At 48.8% G+C, this 17195-nt stretch overlaps 1 protein-coding gene across 8 annotated transcripts in view; it reads right to left on the reverse strand.

Annotated features, from left to right (window-relative positions):
- The window catches only part of LOC113007118 (kinesin-like protein KIF13B), a 31248-nt gene that overhangs the window by 7677 nt on the left and 6376 nt on the right, over positions 1-17195 (reverse strand). For 5 of the 8 annotated variants that reach the window (XM_080289787.1, XM_080289794.1, XM_080289788.1 and 2 more), the window contains exons 7-38: positions 17051-17143; positions 16055-16235; positions 15840-15927; positions 15605-15739; positions 14880-14992; positions 14202-14313; positions 13673-13885; positions 13469-13579; positions 12580-12714; positions 12292-12422; positions 11621-11707; positions 11282-11472; positions 10569-10782; positions 10311-10473; positions 9948-10094; positions 9035-9184; positions 8741-8869; positions 7368-7541; positions 7126-7283; positions 6515-6647; positions 6143-6286; positions 6032-6061; positions 5835-5934; positions 4663-4789; positions 4121-4272; positions 3921-4039; positions 3620-3796; positions 3445-3537; positions 1821-1973; positions 1335-1412; positions 1102-1158; positions 102-198 (exon numbers count right to left, since the gene is read on the reverse strand). In XM_080289787.1, coding sequence (XP_080145913.1) covers positions 102-198; positions 1102-1158; positions 1335-1412; positions 1821-1973; positions 3445-3537; positions 3620-3796; positions 3921-4039; positions 4121-4272; positions 4663-4789; positions 5835-5934; positions 6032-6061; positions 6143-6286; positions 6515-6647; positions 7126-7283; positions 7368-7541; positions 8741-8869; positions 9035-9184; positions 9948-10094; positions 10311-10473; positions 10569-10782; positions 11282-11472; positions 11621-11707; positions 12292-12422; positions 12580-12714; positions 13469-13579; positions 13673-13885; positions 14202-14313; positions 14880-14992; positions 15605-15739; positions 15840-15927; positions 16055-16235; positions 17051-17143 — 4185 coding nt within the window. The remainder of the gene's footprint in view (positions 1-101; positions 199-1101; positions 1159-1334; positions 1413-1820; positions 1974-3444; positions 3538-3619; positions 3797-3920; positions 4040-4120; positions 4273-4662; positions 4790-5834; positions 5935-6031; positions 6062-6142; positions 6287-6514; positions 6648-7125; positions 7284-7367; positions 7542-8740; positions 8870-9034; positions 9185-9947; positions 10095-10310; positions 10474-10568; positions 10783-11281; positions 11473-11620; positions 11708-12291; positions 12423-12579; positions 12715-13468; positions 13580-13672; positions 13886-14201; positions 14314-14879; positions 14993-15604; positions 15740-15839; positions 15928-16054; positions 16236-17050; positions 17144-17195) is intronic. The other 3 variants (XM_080289791.1, XM_080289789.1, XM_080289792.1) reach the window with 2 other exon arrangements.

Here is a 17195-nt window from a genome sequence, read left to right on the forward strand (position 1 = left end):
ATAAGACTCTTAAAGAGAAAAAGTTTGCCCCAGACTAAAGCATCAGATGCACAGCTGATGACATCAAAGGTCACACAGAGGGTGTTTTTAAATAGCTGTACCCGTCTCTGCGTTCAGATTCTGGGACAAGGAGCTGGGAAGGGTGCGTCTGGAAGGAGGAGGCGGCGCCACAGAGAGGTCGTGATGACTGTCCCAGGCCTGCAGACACGATGAAGAGCACTTCAGTCTTTGTGGGAGCAACATCCAATGGCTGCCAAACACAGCTGCAACACAGCTCCATCCATTCATTCACTGCGTTAAGCTACATCTTCTATTGATACACCGAGTTTTAGGAATTTCAACCATTTTTAGTTTATTTTTGTTACCATTTGTCCACAGTGTTTAAGTCATACATCATTCAGCGAGGTTACACAGATTACTTGTACAGGGCTGGGTTTAAGTCCTGAATCGATTTAAGTATAAATGTATTTTGGCAGAAACGGCAGAATCTCCGATTAAAGCTCACAAAACTGTTTCATTAACTGCCAAACAGCTAAAACAGCAAGTAAACAGGAAAAGATGTAAGCGGAGCACGCGAACACGCCGTCGGTGCTGAGAGCCGACTCAGAGTCTGAGCTGCAGGTTTCGTCACTCTGACCAACACTGACTGAACCAGCAGCAAAAGAAGATCCAAACGACGCTTCTCGTTTGATAAACATCGGCATTGATTCGGACTTTTTTGCTTCCACCACGATAAAAAAAAATCACACTTGCTGCACAGCTCGCTCTCAGTGCACACATTTACGATCAAATCTGTTTCCTGCGTTATTCGCTTGCTTATGGGTGGCTGTGGCTCAGGTGGCAGAGCAGGTCAGTCACTAATCAGAAGGTCGGTGGTTCGTGGTCATTCAAAGCACAATAAGATATCCTCTTCAGGTAAGTGTATTAGTAAAAGCACCTTGGAGACCCATCAGGTTTCACCTTCTGTATGAATCCAGACATGCAAATTAGTATCATCACAAACATGCAGTTAATTAGCAGGAACAACTGGAGTGTAATGAGGTTGTATTTACCTAAGCAGTACAAGCAGTTACCAAAGAGAAGCTGACTTCAGTGTCTCACCTTGAAGTCTTTGAGCTTAAGAGGGGAGGAGCCAAGATCCAGGCTGCTGTCTGACAGCTGGGTCAAAGGTTAAGTGGTTAGAGGTTAGTGAGGCAGATTGATGATGAGACTGGTTGTTGACAAAGGCAATCAAGAAAGAAAACCCAGAGTATAAACCAACCCCAGGTGAGTCGCTGCTGCCAACAGCAGAATAAAGAGACTTAACAGCAACAAAGTAAAGTGAGCCTGCTCACCCGCTCGATGTCCGGCGAGCTCAGGCACCGTCTGGCAGCTCTTCCTCTGCCAGCCAGCTGCTCCCTCACAGCCACCTCCTGCACACACACACACACACACACACACACACACACACACACACAGAGACACACACACACACACGCAGAGACACACACGCAGAGACACACACACACACAGAGACACACACACGCAGAGACGCACGCACACACAGAGACACACACACGCAGAGACGCACGCACACACAGAGACACACACACGCAGAGACGCGCACACACACACACACACACACACACACACACACACACCTGCTGATTGTTTCCTTCGTGGACACAGCGTCTCTGAGTGTTTCCACTGGAGACAAACTGCTTTGTGTTCATTGAATCAACTGGAAATGTTGGGTTTTAGTTGAGCTCGTGATAAATCTCAGTATTAATGTTTTAATATTCAAATCTGCTTCACATCTCAGGTGAACCACATTTCCACACCTGTCTGAGCCTGTCCAGCGTCAGGATGTTCTCCACAGCCAGGACACTGCGGAGGTATTTCTCGATGGCTGCCTCGCTGGCGGCCGACTGCTCGTCCTCTGCGCTGGCGGCCAGCCGGGCCAGCATCTCCCTGTCCTCTGGACCGTGGATGTCCTGTAGTGGGAAATAAGGCAGTATTTATTCAAAGCCAAATAACACTGTGTTCTGTGTGTGAGCAGATCAAACACCTTTATATTAAAAACACGCTGATCTGGTCGCACTCCTGTGGTAGCATCACGCCATGTTGATGTTTACACAAACACCACGCTCTGTTCGAGTCTACAAAAATCGTCATGGTAACGTCCGATGTTGCCTTCTTCTGAATTTGTCACAATCACAAGACTTTCAGAAAACATGACCTCTGAAGCTGAGGTCAAGGTCAGAGATTTGAACCTAGTATCATATCCTATATTAGTATCAGTGTGTAAAACGTACATCTTCACCTCTTCCATAGGTAGATGCTGCTAATCAATACATCTGATTAACTGATCATCAGCAGGTGTGAGCACTTCTATAAAAGCTAGTCTTTTGTCACTTTGCTGGTCTGGAGCTTTCCGGTGTGTTAACTGAGGAGGAAAGACGATCTCAGAGAAGCAACTGTGGCTGCTCCTCAATCTGGAAAGGGTTCAAAGGTCACTCCCAAAAACGTTAAAGCGCATCACTCTGCTGCGATAAAAATGAACAGAGCATTGATCCTTCCCAGGAGGAGCAGCTTCACCCAGAGGTTGCAATGTTTAAGTTCATCATGGCACAATTAGGAAAAGCGTGAACATGTGTCGGCTTATTTGGAAAAGTGTCCATGAGAAAGCCTTTTCTCTCCACAGAGAACGTGCCGTCTACTTCTGGAACGCCGGGATTCATTCCTCCATATGTGCGTCGAAATGTTCTTACTCTAAAATGACCACCAGATTCAAGAAATGTACACGCTCACCATTTTTGTTCTCACTGCCATTTAGCTGATCAGGAAGGCCAGCTCTGTTCTGGGATGCACCCTGGACCCAGTGCAGGTGGTGGGAGACAGAAGGACTCTGATGGACAGAGTCTCCCACCCCATGCATGTGAATGTTGCTGCAGAGCTGCTGCAGTGACAGACTGCTGCATCGTCGATGCATGAAGGAGCGTTTCTGCAGGGCCTTCCTCCCTGCAGCTGTCAGACTGCACAATCACAACTGCTCCCAACAATCATAGATGTTCACATCTGCGCTGTAGCAGCTTCTACTGTTATAACTGCACATTACTTACTCAGCTTATATATACACTAACTTATTGGAAGTTACATGTCTACATTTTAATGCACAATCACACAATCTGCACCTTTCTAATGATTCTAAATATTCTTCACTATTTAAACATCTTTCAGTCTCCTGCTGTCTGCACATCTGTACACTAATCCCAACAACTGTGCTCTGGTAACTGTTGTCCATGATGTAAATATGTAAAAATTGTGTTTTCTGTTCTTTATATGTGTGTTTTGCTGCTGATACAACCAAATTTCCCCTTGTGGGACAATTAAAGTATTATTCTATTCCCCTTTCCTTCCTTCCTGAACACTAATGCAGACGCCAACATGAATCCTGGTACTTACTCCTGGGATGTTAGAAACCACTTCAAAGGTGATCCCACAGCCGCTGACGGAGCTCCGCTGAGACATCCTCTTCAGCAGACTCTGGGCAAAACCCTGCAGCGCAACAACACATCAGCTGATCTCCTCAGGTGCGGGCTGTGAAGCACACCCATCACACCATCTAAGCTACACACACCTGTCTCCCAGTAACACTGACACAGATGCGTTTCCTGAGGACCAGCTGCATGTGGGCCGGATGGCTCAGCTGCACCACCGTGCGCACCGTCAGGTACACCCTCTGGTCAGCGGGCGCCACGCGACTCAGCTGGGGGCACTCGTGGACCGTGGAGTCCCAGGACGCCTCGGCCTTCACCTGGAACGCATTCACAAGGAAATGACCGGCTCAAGATTTCCCTCCATCTGCATCTGGTAGTTTTAATTCTCTCTAAAGCAGGAAGAAGAAACCTGAGGGAAAAGTCATTTTACAGCCTGCTCACCTCTGGATCATAGTGTTTAACAATATGGAGGTCAAAGAAGTCGTCTTCATCTTCCCCACTGAGCAGCGCGTCCTGTCCTCCGGCCAGCGGGGCCGACAGACTGGACTGGAAATCGTCGGCTGGAGGGAAAACGCACACGGAGAGGAGCTTCAGCGCTGCTACAAGCACACGTGGTTTTTACCAGGAGAACAACAACATACCACTGAGATCCAGAAACAGGGCAGGAGTGTGTGTTTCCATCCCAGGTACAGGGACCCTGTGGAGAAAGTGACCAGCTGCTAAGGTTTGTTCCTGAGTGAAGGTGGCGACCGCTCTGTGTTTGACACCGCGAGGACCGTGGATCATTCGACGGCTTCTTGTGAAAGCAGTGCAGTTTTTAACAGTACGCTCGATCACTTACAAACATGCTACAAGTAACTATTGGTTGTTGTCATTAACTCAGTAACTGAAATTCAGACTAAAACAGAGAATAAACAGTCGGACATCTTCAAGATCAAAGGGCACAGAAAATAAAGACAGAATGAATGAATTCAACATTGATTTAGAAGCTTTGAAATGTTAGGTAGTAAAATAAAACGACACTGTGGCCTGAGCTTCTGCATGTTCCATCACATTAAAGATAAATTCACTTTCTAAATACAGGAAAGCTTTTTGGAGCAGCTCCACATTTACCAGAAATCTTTTCTTGCTCATTTTCTTCTGTTGTTTAGAAAAGTAAAGAACCCCAATAAAACCCGCCCACCTCTCTACTGGCGCTCCAGGAATGCCGCTGCCAGCGGACGGGACCATGACGGCGTTCCGTTCTTCGGTGAGGGTCAGCCGGCACTCCAACAGCTGCGATTCCCTTTCAACATCATCCTCCGACTTGTCTGTGCGCGTTCGCAGGAAACGAAAGCAGCAGCAGGAAAAACGTCACAAACGCTTAGTGGTAGAAACACCGCTCAGACAGATTTTTATCATTATTTATAGATTCCCTCACTGGTCGTTATATTAGGTACACCCTTCATATTATTGCAAAAACCCCAAACAAACTAATGGGCTGACACACTGCACCAACTGAACATATTTAGAAATGCAAACATGGTGAAGGAGACCTGCAAATGAATGTGCCGTGCTTATTGGCTCATGGTCTGAGGAATCGAGACTTTCCTGATGTGCTGGGTGTTTCCTCACACAGCCATCCCTGGAGTTCAGTGGCAGCTCTCTGGGTGATGGACAGCGACCACCTGTGCCATCCCTCAGTTACTGCTCTCACACGACTTTCAGAAATCATACTCTGACCTTTAAATTCGTCCAGTTTTTTCAGTAGATGCGCCTCACCCTAACCCTCTCCTCATTCTCGACACGCTCACAAAGGTGTCCGTGCCACCCGCCCAGCTGGGTGACGGCACTACCCCATCAGCCTTTTATGGCTGAGGGGTAAAAACTGCAGCATCTCTGAACGCACATCACATGTAACCTGGATGTGCTACACAGCCACACGGTCGGCTCAGAGGCGTGTCAGACTGTTGGCACGCACCACATCCTACGGCGAGCATTACTGCTGCGCCCGTCCCTGTAACCATCACACAGCGCCCATTTGCTGATAGATTCTTCCGACGGGTTAATGGTTCACGCCACGAACGTCAGATAATCTGAAACTGGCGTCTGGAACACGACAGCGGAGTTCACCATACTCAGTGACCTCCATGGTAACCAGATCTCTTTGCTCGAGTTGGATGTGCAGCAGACACAAAGAGCAACGGTGTGATGTCATCACGTCAGCATGGACTCAGGTCTGTGAGGAACGTTTCCAGCTTTTGTTGAATATACAACATGTTTGAAGGCGAAACGCCGTCTAACCCAGTACGAGCAAGGTATACCTAATAAAGTGGCCAGCGAGTCCCCTTTCTGCCCTTGTGTTTCCAGCTGTACCTGCTTTACAGACGATCTTCTGCAGCTGTTGGTCCAAATACTCCTGTCTCTGCGTCAGCGTGACCAGCCACTGTTCCCTCATCCTCTCCAGGTCCACCTCCTGCACACACACACGCGCACACACACACACACGCGCACGTGAGACAGACTGAGACCGTGTCCTCGCCATCACACACAGACTGCACGGCGTCTCTTACCTGATAGCTGTCCATTTCTTCATCTGTAACCTAAAATGTAAATTCATGCACATTAACAGTTAAAAGGCTGAAAACTGAAACCGTGCTCAGTCTGAAGAACGGCGTCCTCACCTGTTTTGGATCGTTTTTGGGGAGACGCACCTGTCGGACCTTTACATCTCCAATAGACACAGACAGGATGGAGGCTGCAACGAGTGGCATGGTGCCCGAGTCCGGCACTGGACAAACTTCCACCTGCACTCGCCGAGACTGTCCCTGTTCAGGAAAGAACCATTACAGACGGCTGGCTCCTTTCTTCATACCTAATCTCTCTCACACACACACACACACACACACACACACACACACACACACACACACACACACACGCACACACACACGGACACACACACACACGCGCACACACACACACACGCGCACACACACACGCACACACACACACACACACACACACACACGCACACACACACACGGACACACAACCTGTCTGAGCTGGAAGATTCCTCCTGTCCGGACGTCTTTAGCAGGAACAACTTCTACAGCTGTGAACTCTCCCGCCTCATTCAGCTCCATCACCTTCACCCACAATTCAAGCTGCCGGGTCACCTCGCTCCACCTGTGAGAGACCGCACCATCAGTGCACAGCAACAAGCACAGAACATAAGAAAGGTGCTCAAAGGCTGACGCTGCACCAGATCGGTGCATTCTATCTGAAGGCCAGCAGGTGGCGACAGCTGTGGTTGCAAAAGCTCTCCCTGCAGTCAATGAGATGATGACTTCCTGTTCTGACCTCTGTAAACACTTTTCTCCTTCGTATACGTTATGAATCCCTGTGGGTGGGACTCCTCTCTGCATTGAAGCAGTGGGTGCCGGCGCAGGGACGGTACCTTACTCAGGGGGAGCTCAGGGTGGTGGATCTGAACTCACTTAATTTGGCTCATATAAAATAAATATTACATATAAAGTATAAACATATTCCAATAAAATGCCACCATCTGCTCCAATTTTGATGTCTTCTTGTGTTCATGCTTCTCAAATCTCCCTTTTCAGATTACTGAAGTTTATTTGCTGCAGATGCGCTCGTACTGATGCACCTCTCTCTGAGGGATCTGGTCTTGGCTTGGATCACTCCCAGGTCCCACAGTGCCAGATTCCTGCGATGGTTAGCCTGTTTGTGACCGTACACTTCGATTGCCACCGCCCCCTCAGCCAGAAATTCCACAAAATCTTCCGATACCGGCACAGATAATTCCTGAAGATGACACGAGGCACGTTTTCTGTTAGTGACAACTCACCTGCTGATCACAACTTTTACTTAACCACAGAAACGCTCCACCTTGGTGCTGTCAAACACTACAGTACACTGAGGGTCTCTGGAGGCGGACGCCGAGCTGGAAGAGGCCACCTCTGGAGCGGTGAACACCGGCTCCTCCTGCGCCCAGAAGCGATACTGGCAGAAGACAAAGTTGGACAGGTGGCGAGGAAGCCCGGTGGCCTGGAGGATTTTCACCTAGGATGAGCAGAAATGCACCTCAGAGGGAAAAGGACTTTTTCCCACAACGACAAAACACAACCAGAAGGCAGTTAAGCTAAAGTTAAGTCTGTGAAGGTTCTCAGTCATCCAGGTCATCGTAGTCAAAGGAGCTTGCAAAGAAAAGCGTCTGGACTTCTTTAAGTTGAAGACATTTCACCTCTCATCCGAGAAGCTTCTTCAGTTCTAAGGTCAAACAGACAACATTGTCATCCCCATGTATGTATCAGAGAAACTCAGGAGTTTTCTCCAAGCATCCCGGTGTATTTCAGACCCAGCAACACGCTCAGACACAAGCTGGTTCATCACAAAGACAAAACGCCAAAACACAGACTTAACAATGTGGTGTTTGCTGTACAGTGCAGCGAGGAATGCCCAGACCTCTACATTGGAGACCAAACAGCCACTTCACAAGTGCATGGCACAACACAGAAGAGCCACCTCCACAGGACAAGACTCAGCAGTCCATCTGCATCTAAAGGTCAAAGGTCACTCTTTCGAGGATGCCAATGTTCACATTTTGGACAGAGAGGACAGATGGTTTGAAAGAGGAGTGAAAGAAGCATCTATGTCCACTGTGAGCGACCATCTTTGAACAGAGGCGGGGCTTACGACACCAACTCTCTGCCATCTATAATCCAGTTTTGAGATCCTTCCCAGACGCCTTAACACCCACTCACATCCTGGGCCATCTGACCTCAGGACATCACATGATAAGGTGGGGCCAGGTTTCACAATGAACACACCCGAAACGCTGGCTGATTGGGACCCACACCCAGTTACACACCTTGGCTCAGGCGATTAGAGGATCATCAGGGGTCCTTTTGTCCCTCTGTGGGGGGAAACTCCCACTAGGTTTATATCTGGGACTCTCCACCATTTGACCTTAGAACTGAAGAAGCTTCTCGGATGAAGGTGAAACGTCTTCAAGCAACTTAAAGAAGTCCAGACGCTTTTCTTTGCAAGCTCCTTTGACAAGCTAAAGTTAAGTAAACCTGCCGCACTTCACACGAGCGCATCCAGCTCCATCATACGGGGCAGAAACGCTCGCTTTAAGTGGAGACCTACAACAGGCAGGATTAAGACTTCGTGTCCTGCATTATGACTAGCAGCGTTTCGGAGGGGCACGCTGGGTTTCTGCAGAGCTGGACCTGTTAAAGAAACTGAAATCCTCTCACCACGCAGCGGAGTCTGCGCTCATGTGGATCTCCATCTGTGCTGCTCAGCTGCTTGTCAGGACCGCCTCCACCTTCCTCTTCACAGCTCTCTGTACCACGCCACACTTCGATGTGAAGCCGACCTGCCACCTGAAACACACACGGGCATTTCAGCACCATCAGCTAGCTGCTAACTGTCCGTTTGGTGCCGTGCAGGTAAGTTCACACTTCTCCAGTTCATCAGAGGGAAAAACATGGCCGCTGTGGCTGAAAACGAGGCGGCAAGATGCCGGCGTAAAGCCAAAACAATCGTACCTCTCCCTTCTGGTTGATGATGGGCACCGCGTACTGCAGTTTGACGTCGTAGGACAAACAGGCCAGGAAGACATTGGCCACACCGATCAGGCTGTGATTCTCTTGCTCATCGAAAAAGGGGTCGGCACGTTTGAAATAGGAGCGCATCACCTCGAAAAAGGAAGCAAGAGTTAGTGAGAACGTATAATCCCTCATCCACCCAAACATCTGCACACAGGTGCACCAATCACAGAGAGAGAAAACCACTCAACATGCAGACTGGACGAACTGCAGATCAAAACACCAACCTGCTCTTACCCCCGTTCTTCTTCTGGGGGAGCTCCTGTTTCATTTCACTCCAACAAACTGAGTGAAAGATTTGCTCCCTTAAGCTGCCTACACCAGGCTTAGCCAACACCTGAGGTGTCCTTCAGGTTTTAGATCTCGCCCTGGGTCAACACACCTGAATCACACCTGATTAGTTCATTCCCAGGCCTCTGGAGAACTTCAGGACATGTTGAGGAGGTCATTCAGCCTTTAAATCAGCCTGTTGGATCAAGGACACCTAAAACCTGCAGGACTGCGGCCCTCGAGGGCTGGAGTTGGGCACCACTGGCCTGCGCTGTCACACTGACAGCAGAGCGAGCCGCAGGCTCTAATACTCAGCTTATTGTTACCTTACGAGACGTTCCACTTAGTGGCAGTTACAACTTTAACCTCAATCACAACTTTCATGTAGTCTGCTGTTGTCAGCAAATTCAAAAAACAAAAACAAAACAAACATTTATATTTCTCAGTCTCACATGTTATGTTTTTTTGTTCCCAGCTTTCCCACAAACGCTCTGACTAATGAGCGTTCCTGCTGCGTGGCTTTCATCAGTTTGATGCATGCTGCGTCCTATTTGTGGGCGTTCTAGTTCGTGTCTCCACTCACTGGATTGTCTTCGTCCAGCTCCTTCCACTCCTGGTAGAGCTCCCTCATGTCCACCAGCCTGTTCTCCATCTTCTCCAGAGCCCAGATCTGCTTCCCTTTACCTTTACGCCGCACCTGGATGGCCGGCTCGCTCAGCACTGCATCGCGCTGCGGCGACAGGAAAACCAAAAATGGCTTTAACAAACGTGCCCCTGTCAGCATTTCCATCCTCACAGTCGGCTACGGCTTTACGAGTTCAATCCATGAGGACTGAAACATCATTTCAACACTTTTCCTCATCAAATGTTGCTGCGACTGAACTGTGAAGCCTTTATCTTTAACAGGTACCACGTTTGTTTTAAAGCAGACGTCACCCTGCTGTACCTTTCTGTTGGCGTCCAGGTTGGCGGCCGGGATCTGCAGAGTGACCAGATACTCTGTCCTTTTGTTGAGCTCCTCAGCAATGAAGCCGGCCTCCTGAGCCAACAGCCTAGCCCGAACGATCTGCTCTTTAAGTCGTCGCAGGCTGCGGGTTATCATGGCCTCTCTGTAACACAAAGACACGATGACAGTCAGCCACGCTGTGCAGAGGCTCCTGGATTTCTTCTTTGGGGACCTATCCGACAGAGAGAACAGCGCCACCTGTCCTCGCTCCAGCGACGCACACGTTTGTTCGAGCCGGCTGACAACACGGCTGCAGTAGCACTGCCTGGGACGCCCGATGGTTTCTCGGGGGTGACTCGCTGGCGGAGCTGCTGCAGCTCCTGTTCATACATCTGCCTCTGGCGCTCCAGAGCACAGCGCTTCTCCTCCTGGTGCTGCTTCTCCAGGGTCTGCAACACTGACTGCAACGGGTCTGCAGGAGGACACGGGGAGGATAATTGAGAAGACACTGATTATTCTGGCTTTCTATTAGAGACACTGTAGGTGTGAGTGTGAGAGTCAGTGGCTGGAAGCATTGCAGACACACAAACGCTGATAAACCTCAAACCAAATCGACCCCACTAACAGATCAAAGCCTGTCAGAACTGCTTTGGCTTCCAGTAAGACAGTGAGGGCACATTACTGTGTCTGACTTTGGCTGTTCTTCACATTATTTATATTTTTACATTCAAACTCTGCATTCACTCCATTTCCCAGCAGCACACCTGCCAAGCTTGAAGTGAGGGTATCAACAAAACGCTTCAAGATTTTTTCTCCTTTTAGGTCAAAAAATAAAAAAGAATTTTTCAAAAAATGAAAAAACAAACATCTTTTATTAGCTCATCTAACAAATGGCTGACCATTGACAACAATGTTACGATTTGAAGGCAACATTTTGAAAAAGCGTTCGCCCCCCCGTTACTCTGACTCACCGTTGTTCCACATGCCTTTCATCATGACCTCGGCCTGGGCGAACTCGTAGCCGAAGCTCCTCTCGCTCGACACGTCGCTGCACGCGTCCGGCTCGCCGACCTCCAGACAGTCGCTGCTCGAACGCTTTGTCATCGCGGCATCCTCCTCTTCCTCGCCCCCCTTTTGCACCCTTTGCCTGGGCAGGTTGATCCTGTGCTCGCGTGTTGATTCGCACAGAGGAAAGAGCGAGTCGGACAAAGAGGAAGCGTCGCAGAGTGAAAGAGAAACACTTTGTTACCACATGTAACAAATGTCGGCGTGAGAAATACGACGCCGCAGATCCAGGTTCAAACGCACACCTGAAAAAGTGGTTGTTCCCCCACAGGATCCTGTCGCCATGGTGAAGCTGCACGGGATTCACGACCTCGGTGCCGTTCACGTACGTTCTGCAGAGAAAGCACAAAGCAAACATTTGATGTGCATCTACAGAAACAAATGAACTCTCCCAAAAATATTAAGTATAGTTTTAGGTTGTTGCATCATTATTAGAGCACACGGCTCTGACTCAACTCATAAAAACATTTTATTTTAGTCGGGCTGGTGCATCCTGGTGCTCTACTACAAAGCACATGGAGCAAACCCAGGGCATCTTTTCCTTAGATGGATTCACTCAGTCTGACATCAGCAGTCACACAAATGCAGATTGAACTAAAATCAACGCAGGGTTGCCAAATGTAGGCAGTCCATATCACCGGAGTTTGCTGCATGTGATCAATAACCAACATGGACGGAAACAATAACACTGGAAAAATATGAAGCTATTAAACAGAACACAGCTGCTGTCACCAAAGTGCTTGGTGGCAGCTCCACAGTGCTCGTCATTGCTGCTAACATTTGAGGCACTTTGCAGGAAAGTGTTGTCTGCAGCTGTGAGATTGACCTGCAATCCAATTCAAACTGAACGCAGCTTTGTGAGCATCGCAATGAGCCGGTCTTCTGCAGTATCGTTTGTCACGGGCTAGCTACATACTTAGCATTGCGGTGAGGAGTGAGCACCACGCCGTGGCTCTCTGTGACGTCAATGACACAGTGTTCTGCTTGGATGGCCATCCCACACAGCTGGATGTCCTGTGAGTCGGCTGAACCCACGCGCGTGTGATCCTGGATACAGGACAACGGTCACTTAACAATCTGAATACTAACACAAGCAAAACAGCTGCACCTGAGCACATCTGCTGTTTGTTAATGCAAACATCTAATCAACCAATCAAATGGCAGCAACTCGATGTATTTAGGATGGATGGTGAGTTCTCGGTACTTTTAGGTAGTAGACCAGCAGCTCGTTGAGGGCAGGGTCAGCGTTGAGGTTGACCAGATAGCACTTATCGTCGACCACTCGGATACCAGACGACTGCAGAGAAATGCCCAGGCTCTCCAACTGCCTCTGACGCTCCTGCAGAGAACACACGTCACGTTCAACACAGGAACTAACCGAGCGATTGTTCTGATCTGGAGCTGCTTGATGGAAGAAAAGAGAAGTGGCTGGGATACTAAACAATCTCCATCATGAACAAAACAAAAGACTGATGACATGCGTCAGCTCAATAAATGAATTGATTCTGAGTTCAAAGAGAGTTTTTAAAAATATATTCCTCTGGATAGAGATGGAAAAATAACGTATTCAGCGTGTCCTGAAAACTGAAGCTAAGCTGAAGCGTTGAGCTGCAGTTCCTCTAACGGCCACTTGAGGCTGCAGGTCTACGGGCTGGTACAATGACAGCGTCACCATCACTACCACCACTTATGGATGCTTTCAGTTCATTTCAAACCGCTGCACAGTGGCTGAATGCATTTTTTACCTTATCCATTTGAATACTAGTAACACGTAGAGGTTGGATGCAACCCTCTCCCAGTGAGGTGACAAACAGCTGACTGAAGTTGCTAACCCTCTTAGCTGTGCTGTTGGTGTCTTTTGGCCCAGTTTATAGAATGATGTGACCAACAGCACGGCCGTGTGTGCAGTACTGTCCGTCTCAGCGTTGGTGAAATCCCATAATTTAATTAGTTTGTAGTTTAACAGTGTTTACACCTTCCTGTCAAAGCCTTCGAGCGTTAGCTGATAACTCCAAACACTGAGGATTTAAACGCTATCAGAAAGCCACGGTGACGTGTTTTGTATGCGGTCTTGTGTGTTTGTGTGTTGCTACCTGTGCAATGGCCTCCGTTTTCCTAAGTTTGTCCTCCCAGGTGACCGTCATATCTTGGATCAGTTTCTCCGACTCCTCCAGTCGCTCCTTGAGCTCGGGGGCCTTCATAGACTGAGAGTGACAGCAGCTTCATTAGACTCTGGACGTGTGTGGATTATTACCCATAATTCTCACTGATCAGTCACAGGCTGAACGAGGCCAAACCTCCGCCTCGGTGAGCTGCTCCTTCAGCTTCTCCACTTCCTCTCGTAGCTCGCGGATGATCCTTGCGTTGGGGTCTTCGTTCACCACGGCGTGGTTGACGATGTTCTTGGCCCGGTCGGCGTAACGAAGAGTGGACAGCGTCTCGTCGTAGTTGTCTGCTGCTGGGCTGATAGTGGCCACCATGGCGGTGCGACTGTTCCCTCCGAGGCTGTCCTGCAGGTACGAACATCACCTTAAACTCTGAGCATTACAGTAATATAATTAAGCACAATGACTCATGAGCACGCAGCTGAAGTCTAGGATGTTGGGGAAACAACATTTCACACCATTACAATGCTATCTGGAGCCAAATTAAACACCCAAAGCTGGCAAATGGAGCCTTTTTCAAACTGAGCAGAACTAATGAAACAAACAGCAGAGCCTTGAAACGTCACAAAATTAATTCATTTGAGGCAAAAGAAATCCTCCGAAGTGAGTTTGCAGTGCGATCTGAGGCTGCATACTTGAAAACAAAGTTCCTTTCTTGTACCTTGAGCAGCCAGGTGAGCACAGAGTCTCTGTAGGGGACAAACTTGCTCTTGTTCTTCCCTGCTCCGTGGTCAGCCAAGGCAGAGATGACTAAACCCAGAGTGCTGAGAGATCTGCAGGGAGGGACAGAGAAAGGGCTTGTGATGCTAAGATTAGAAGTCCACACCTGAACAATCTCAGCTTCAAACGACTGAGTGAAGCACCGACTCAAAGACCGCTCCTGTCGGTTTGTTAGCCGGACGCCGATGCGCTTCTGCAAAACATCTTTAATTGCAGAAACTAAAATATGCTTCCTGTTCAGGGGCGTTCACACTGGTGACCCAATAGCAGGCTACACACATCAGAACTGTTTCAGCACTAGAGATGCTCAGAGATGCAGAGAAACAAGAAGTTTCCAATAACTTCAAACAAACACGGGTGTCTGGAGGCTCTACAGCCGAGGTGGGGAGCTCCAGGCCTCGAGGCCGGTGTACACCCTGGGTCAGCACACCTGATTAGGTCATTACCAGGCCTGTGGAGAACTACACAACATGCTGAGGAGGTCATTTAGCCGTTTAAATCAGCTGTGTTGGCTCATCATCTAAAACCTCGAGGCGGACACTAGACTGAAGACAAACAGCAGCAGGCAGTAAAACCGTCTCGACTGTCAGTATCACAGCTTTATTTTATGCGCACTCACTTGTTGATGTTGCTGCCTTCTTTGAGCCGCTCCCCTGCAGCTCCAGTCTTCGCTGCCCGCTCGCTTCCAGCCAGATCCACCAGACTCAGCTTGCTCACCTTCTCCCCGCTCGTCTGCAGCAAACACACGGCGCCGCACAGGAGCTCATCGAGCTAGAATCTCTCATAGCTTTTGAATGAGAACGACTCAACAGAAGCAGCGATTCACAGACAAAAGACGAATAAAACACATCTGGGTATCGCAAATGTTGACGCCAATTATTATTTTATACCTTTTTTTATAGATGTAACTGAAAAACTGGACACATGATGTGTTTTTGTGACAGAATGCTAACAGCAAAGTGCCAACAGACACCGACAGGTTTGAGTGTTTATACTTCATAGTAGGTCAGTGTTGCTTAACAACACAATAAATAAAGAAATAAATTCCTCCAGATGTTTGCGTCACTCTTCGAGTCCGGTCCTGGTACCTGACCGCTGTCAAAGAAAGTCAAATATGAAAACACGAGGGCTGGCTCAAGACTTTTGCACAGTGCGATGCAGGTCTGGCTGGTCGACTAACATCAACGTGAGGATCAGCTGCTTCTCAGTGTTGCATGTTGGGACTTTGAATAAGACGAAACGAGTCCCCTTGAGTTCGGACACATTTCATTAACACTCGAGCCAATAACTGAAAAATAATCAGCTGCACAGAGAGACGGCGTGCACATGCGAGCGTGTCCTTACCCCAGACCGCAGGTCCATGAGCGTGTGCGTGAGGATGATGTTGAACACGGCGTGCGACCTGCTGCTCTCCTCATTCATGTTTGTGGCCGCCACCGTGCGAGACTTATTTCCCTCTGACATCAGAGACTCGATGTCCTGTTGAACACCAACAAACACACGCGCCGTCTGCAGCCACCGTTATTACTTCCTGGTCCTCGGAAACCCGATGCGATAAAGAAAGAAACAGCTGGTTTACCTCGTAGCTGGTCACAGCCAGACGGGAGAGACCGTCCACGTAAGGCCCCAAAACTTTGTGCTCTCTGACTCTCAGCGCTTGTCGGCTTCTGCAGAAATAAGGAGACGGTCACAGCTTTGAGTCCTTCAGCTGCCTGGACTTGTTCAGGGACCCTGAATGTTTCATGTTATTCCAACATCCCAGCAGAATGACGAGCGAGGCTCTCAGCATCTCACCCCTTCGGGTCGAGCAGGTCTCGGACCTTCTCGTTGTAAATCTCCATGTAGGACACCTCCACAGTGAAGCTCTCCCCTTCACGGGCCTCCTTCTCAGTCCTGCTGAACAGCGAGCTGCAGAGTCGAGGGATAAGACCGGGCTGCTCTGACGAGCCCATCATGGTGTACGACTTCCCAGAACCTGAAGATAAACGATCCAGACGCCAGTGAGAGACAGAACGAATCACTGATCATTTAACACAGAGCGCTGCAGCTAATGCTTGTATCCAGGATCATAACAAACTTAATTCATTTAGGAAAATTCAGCTGGAATAAAAGAAGCTGCCAAACTAGAGTCAGGTGAGAGCGCTTCATGTCTGACGAGAGTGTGAGGGTCTCAAACAGCATCCCATGTTATTCATTTGTAATCACGAAGAGGGGACTGCTGGGCCAGGCTTATGTTGCACCCTGCAGCTGTTTGACAGACGAGGCTTATGGGAGCTGTGGGCAGGGAGGGGCTGACCTGCCCGAACCTGCATCTGCCCATCAATCAAAAGTTAATCTACTTGTTTCGGTTCAGCAGATGGAAAAATGGCGTCCTGACAATATCAGCCACGGCATCATTACTTCATCACGTATGAAGTCGAAGACACCAAGTGCTGCTTCTGCTTAAACAGGCAGAGCGTGCCGTGATAGTAAGATGGACTGTGCCAGCTCTTTCCTCCAGAGCCAATATGTGCAGCGCGACAACAGATCAGTACCCACGTGGGTCAGGAAACACTCAGCATTCAGACAGAAACAGTGTGAAACAGCTTACTGCGCTGTGGAGCACAGAAACAACGTTTTGCAGTGACTGTGACCCAAACTACTGAGAACTAAAAGTCACAAACAGTCAAATCCTGACTCGCTTCATTCAAACCTGACGTAGGAGGACAAATGGAAACATGTGATGCTGCGGTAGGATGTGCAGTTCCTCTTATCGTTACTCATTTGAAAGTTGTTGTTCTGAAATGTTACCCGTCTGCCCGTAAGCAAAGATGCAGGCGTTGTAGCCCATGAAGGCATTGTCCAGCAGACTCTCCCCGAGGCACTGGAACACCACGTCCTGACCTGCACACAAAACTCAGACTAACTGCTGGAATCAGACACAAACGAAGCTGAT

The sequence above is a fragment of the Astatotilapia calliptera genome, chromosome 15 (assembly GCF_964374335.1).
Source record: "Astatotilapia calliptera chromosome 15, fAstCal68.1, whole genome shotgun sequence".
Taxonomy (NCBI): domain Eukaryota; kingdom Metazoa; phylum Chordata; class Actinopteri; order Cichliformes; family Cichlidae; genus Astatotilapia; species Astatotilapia calliptera.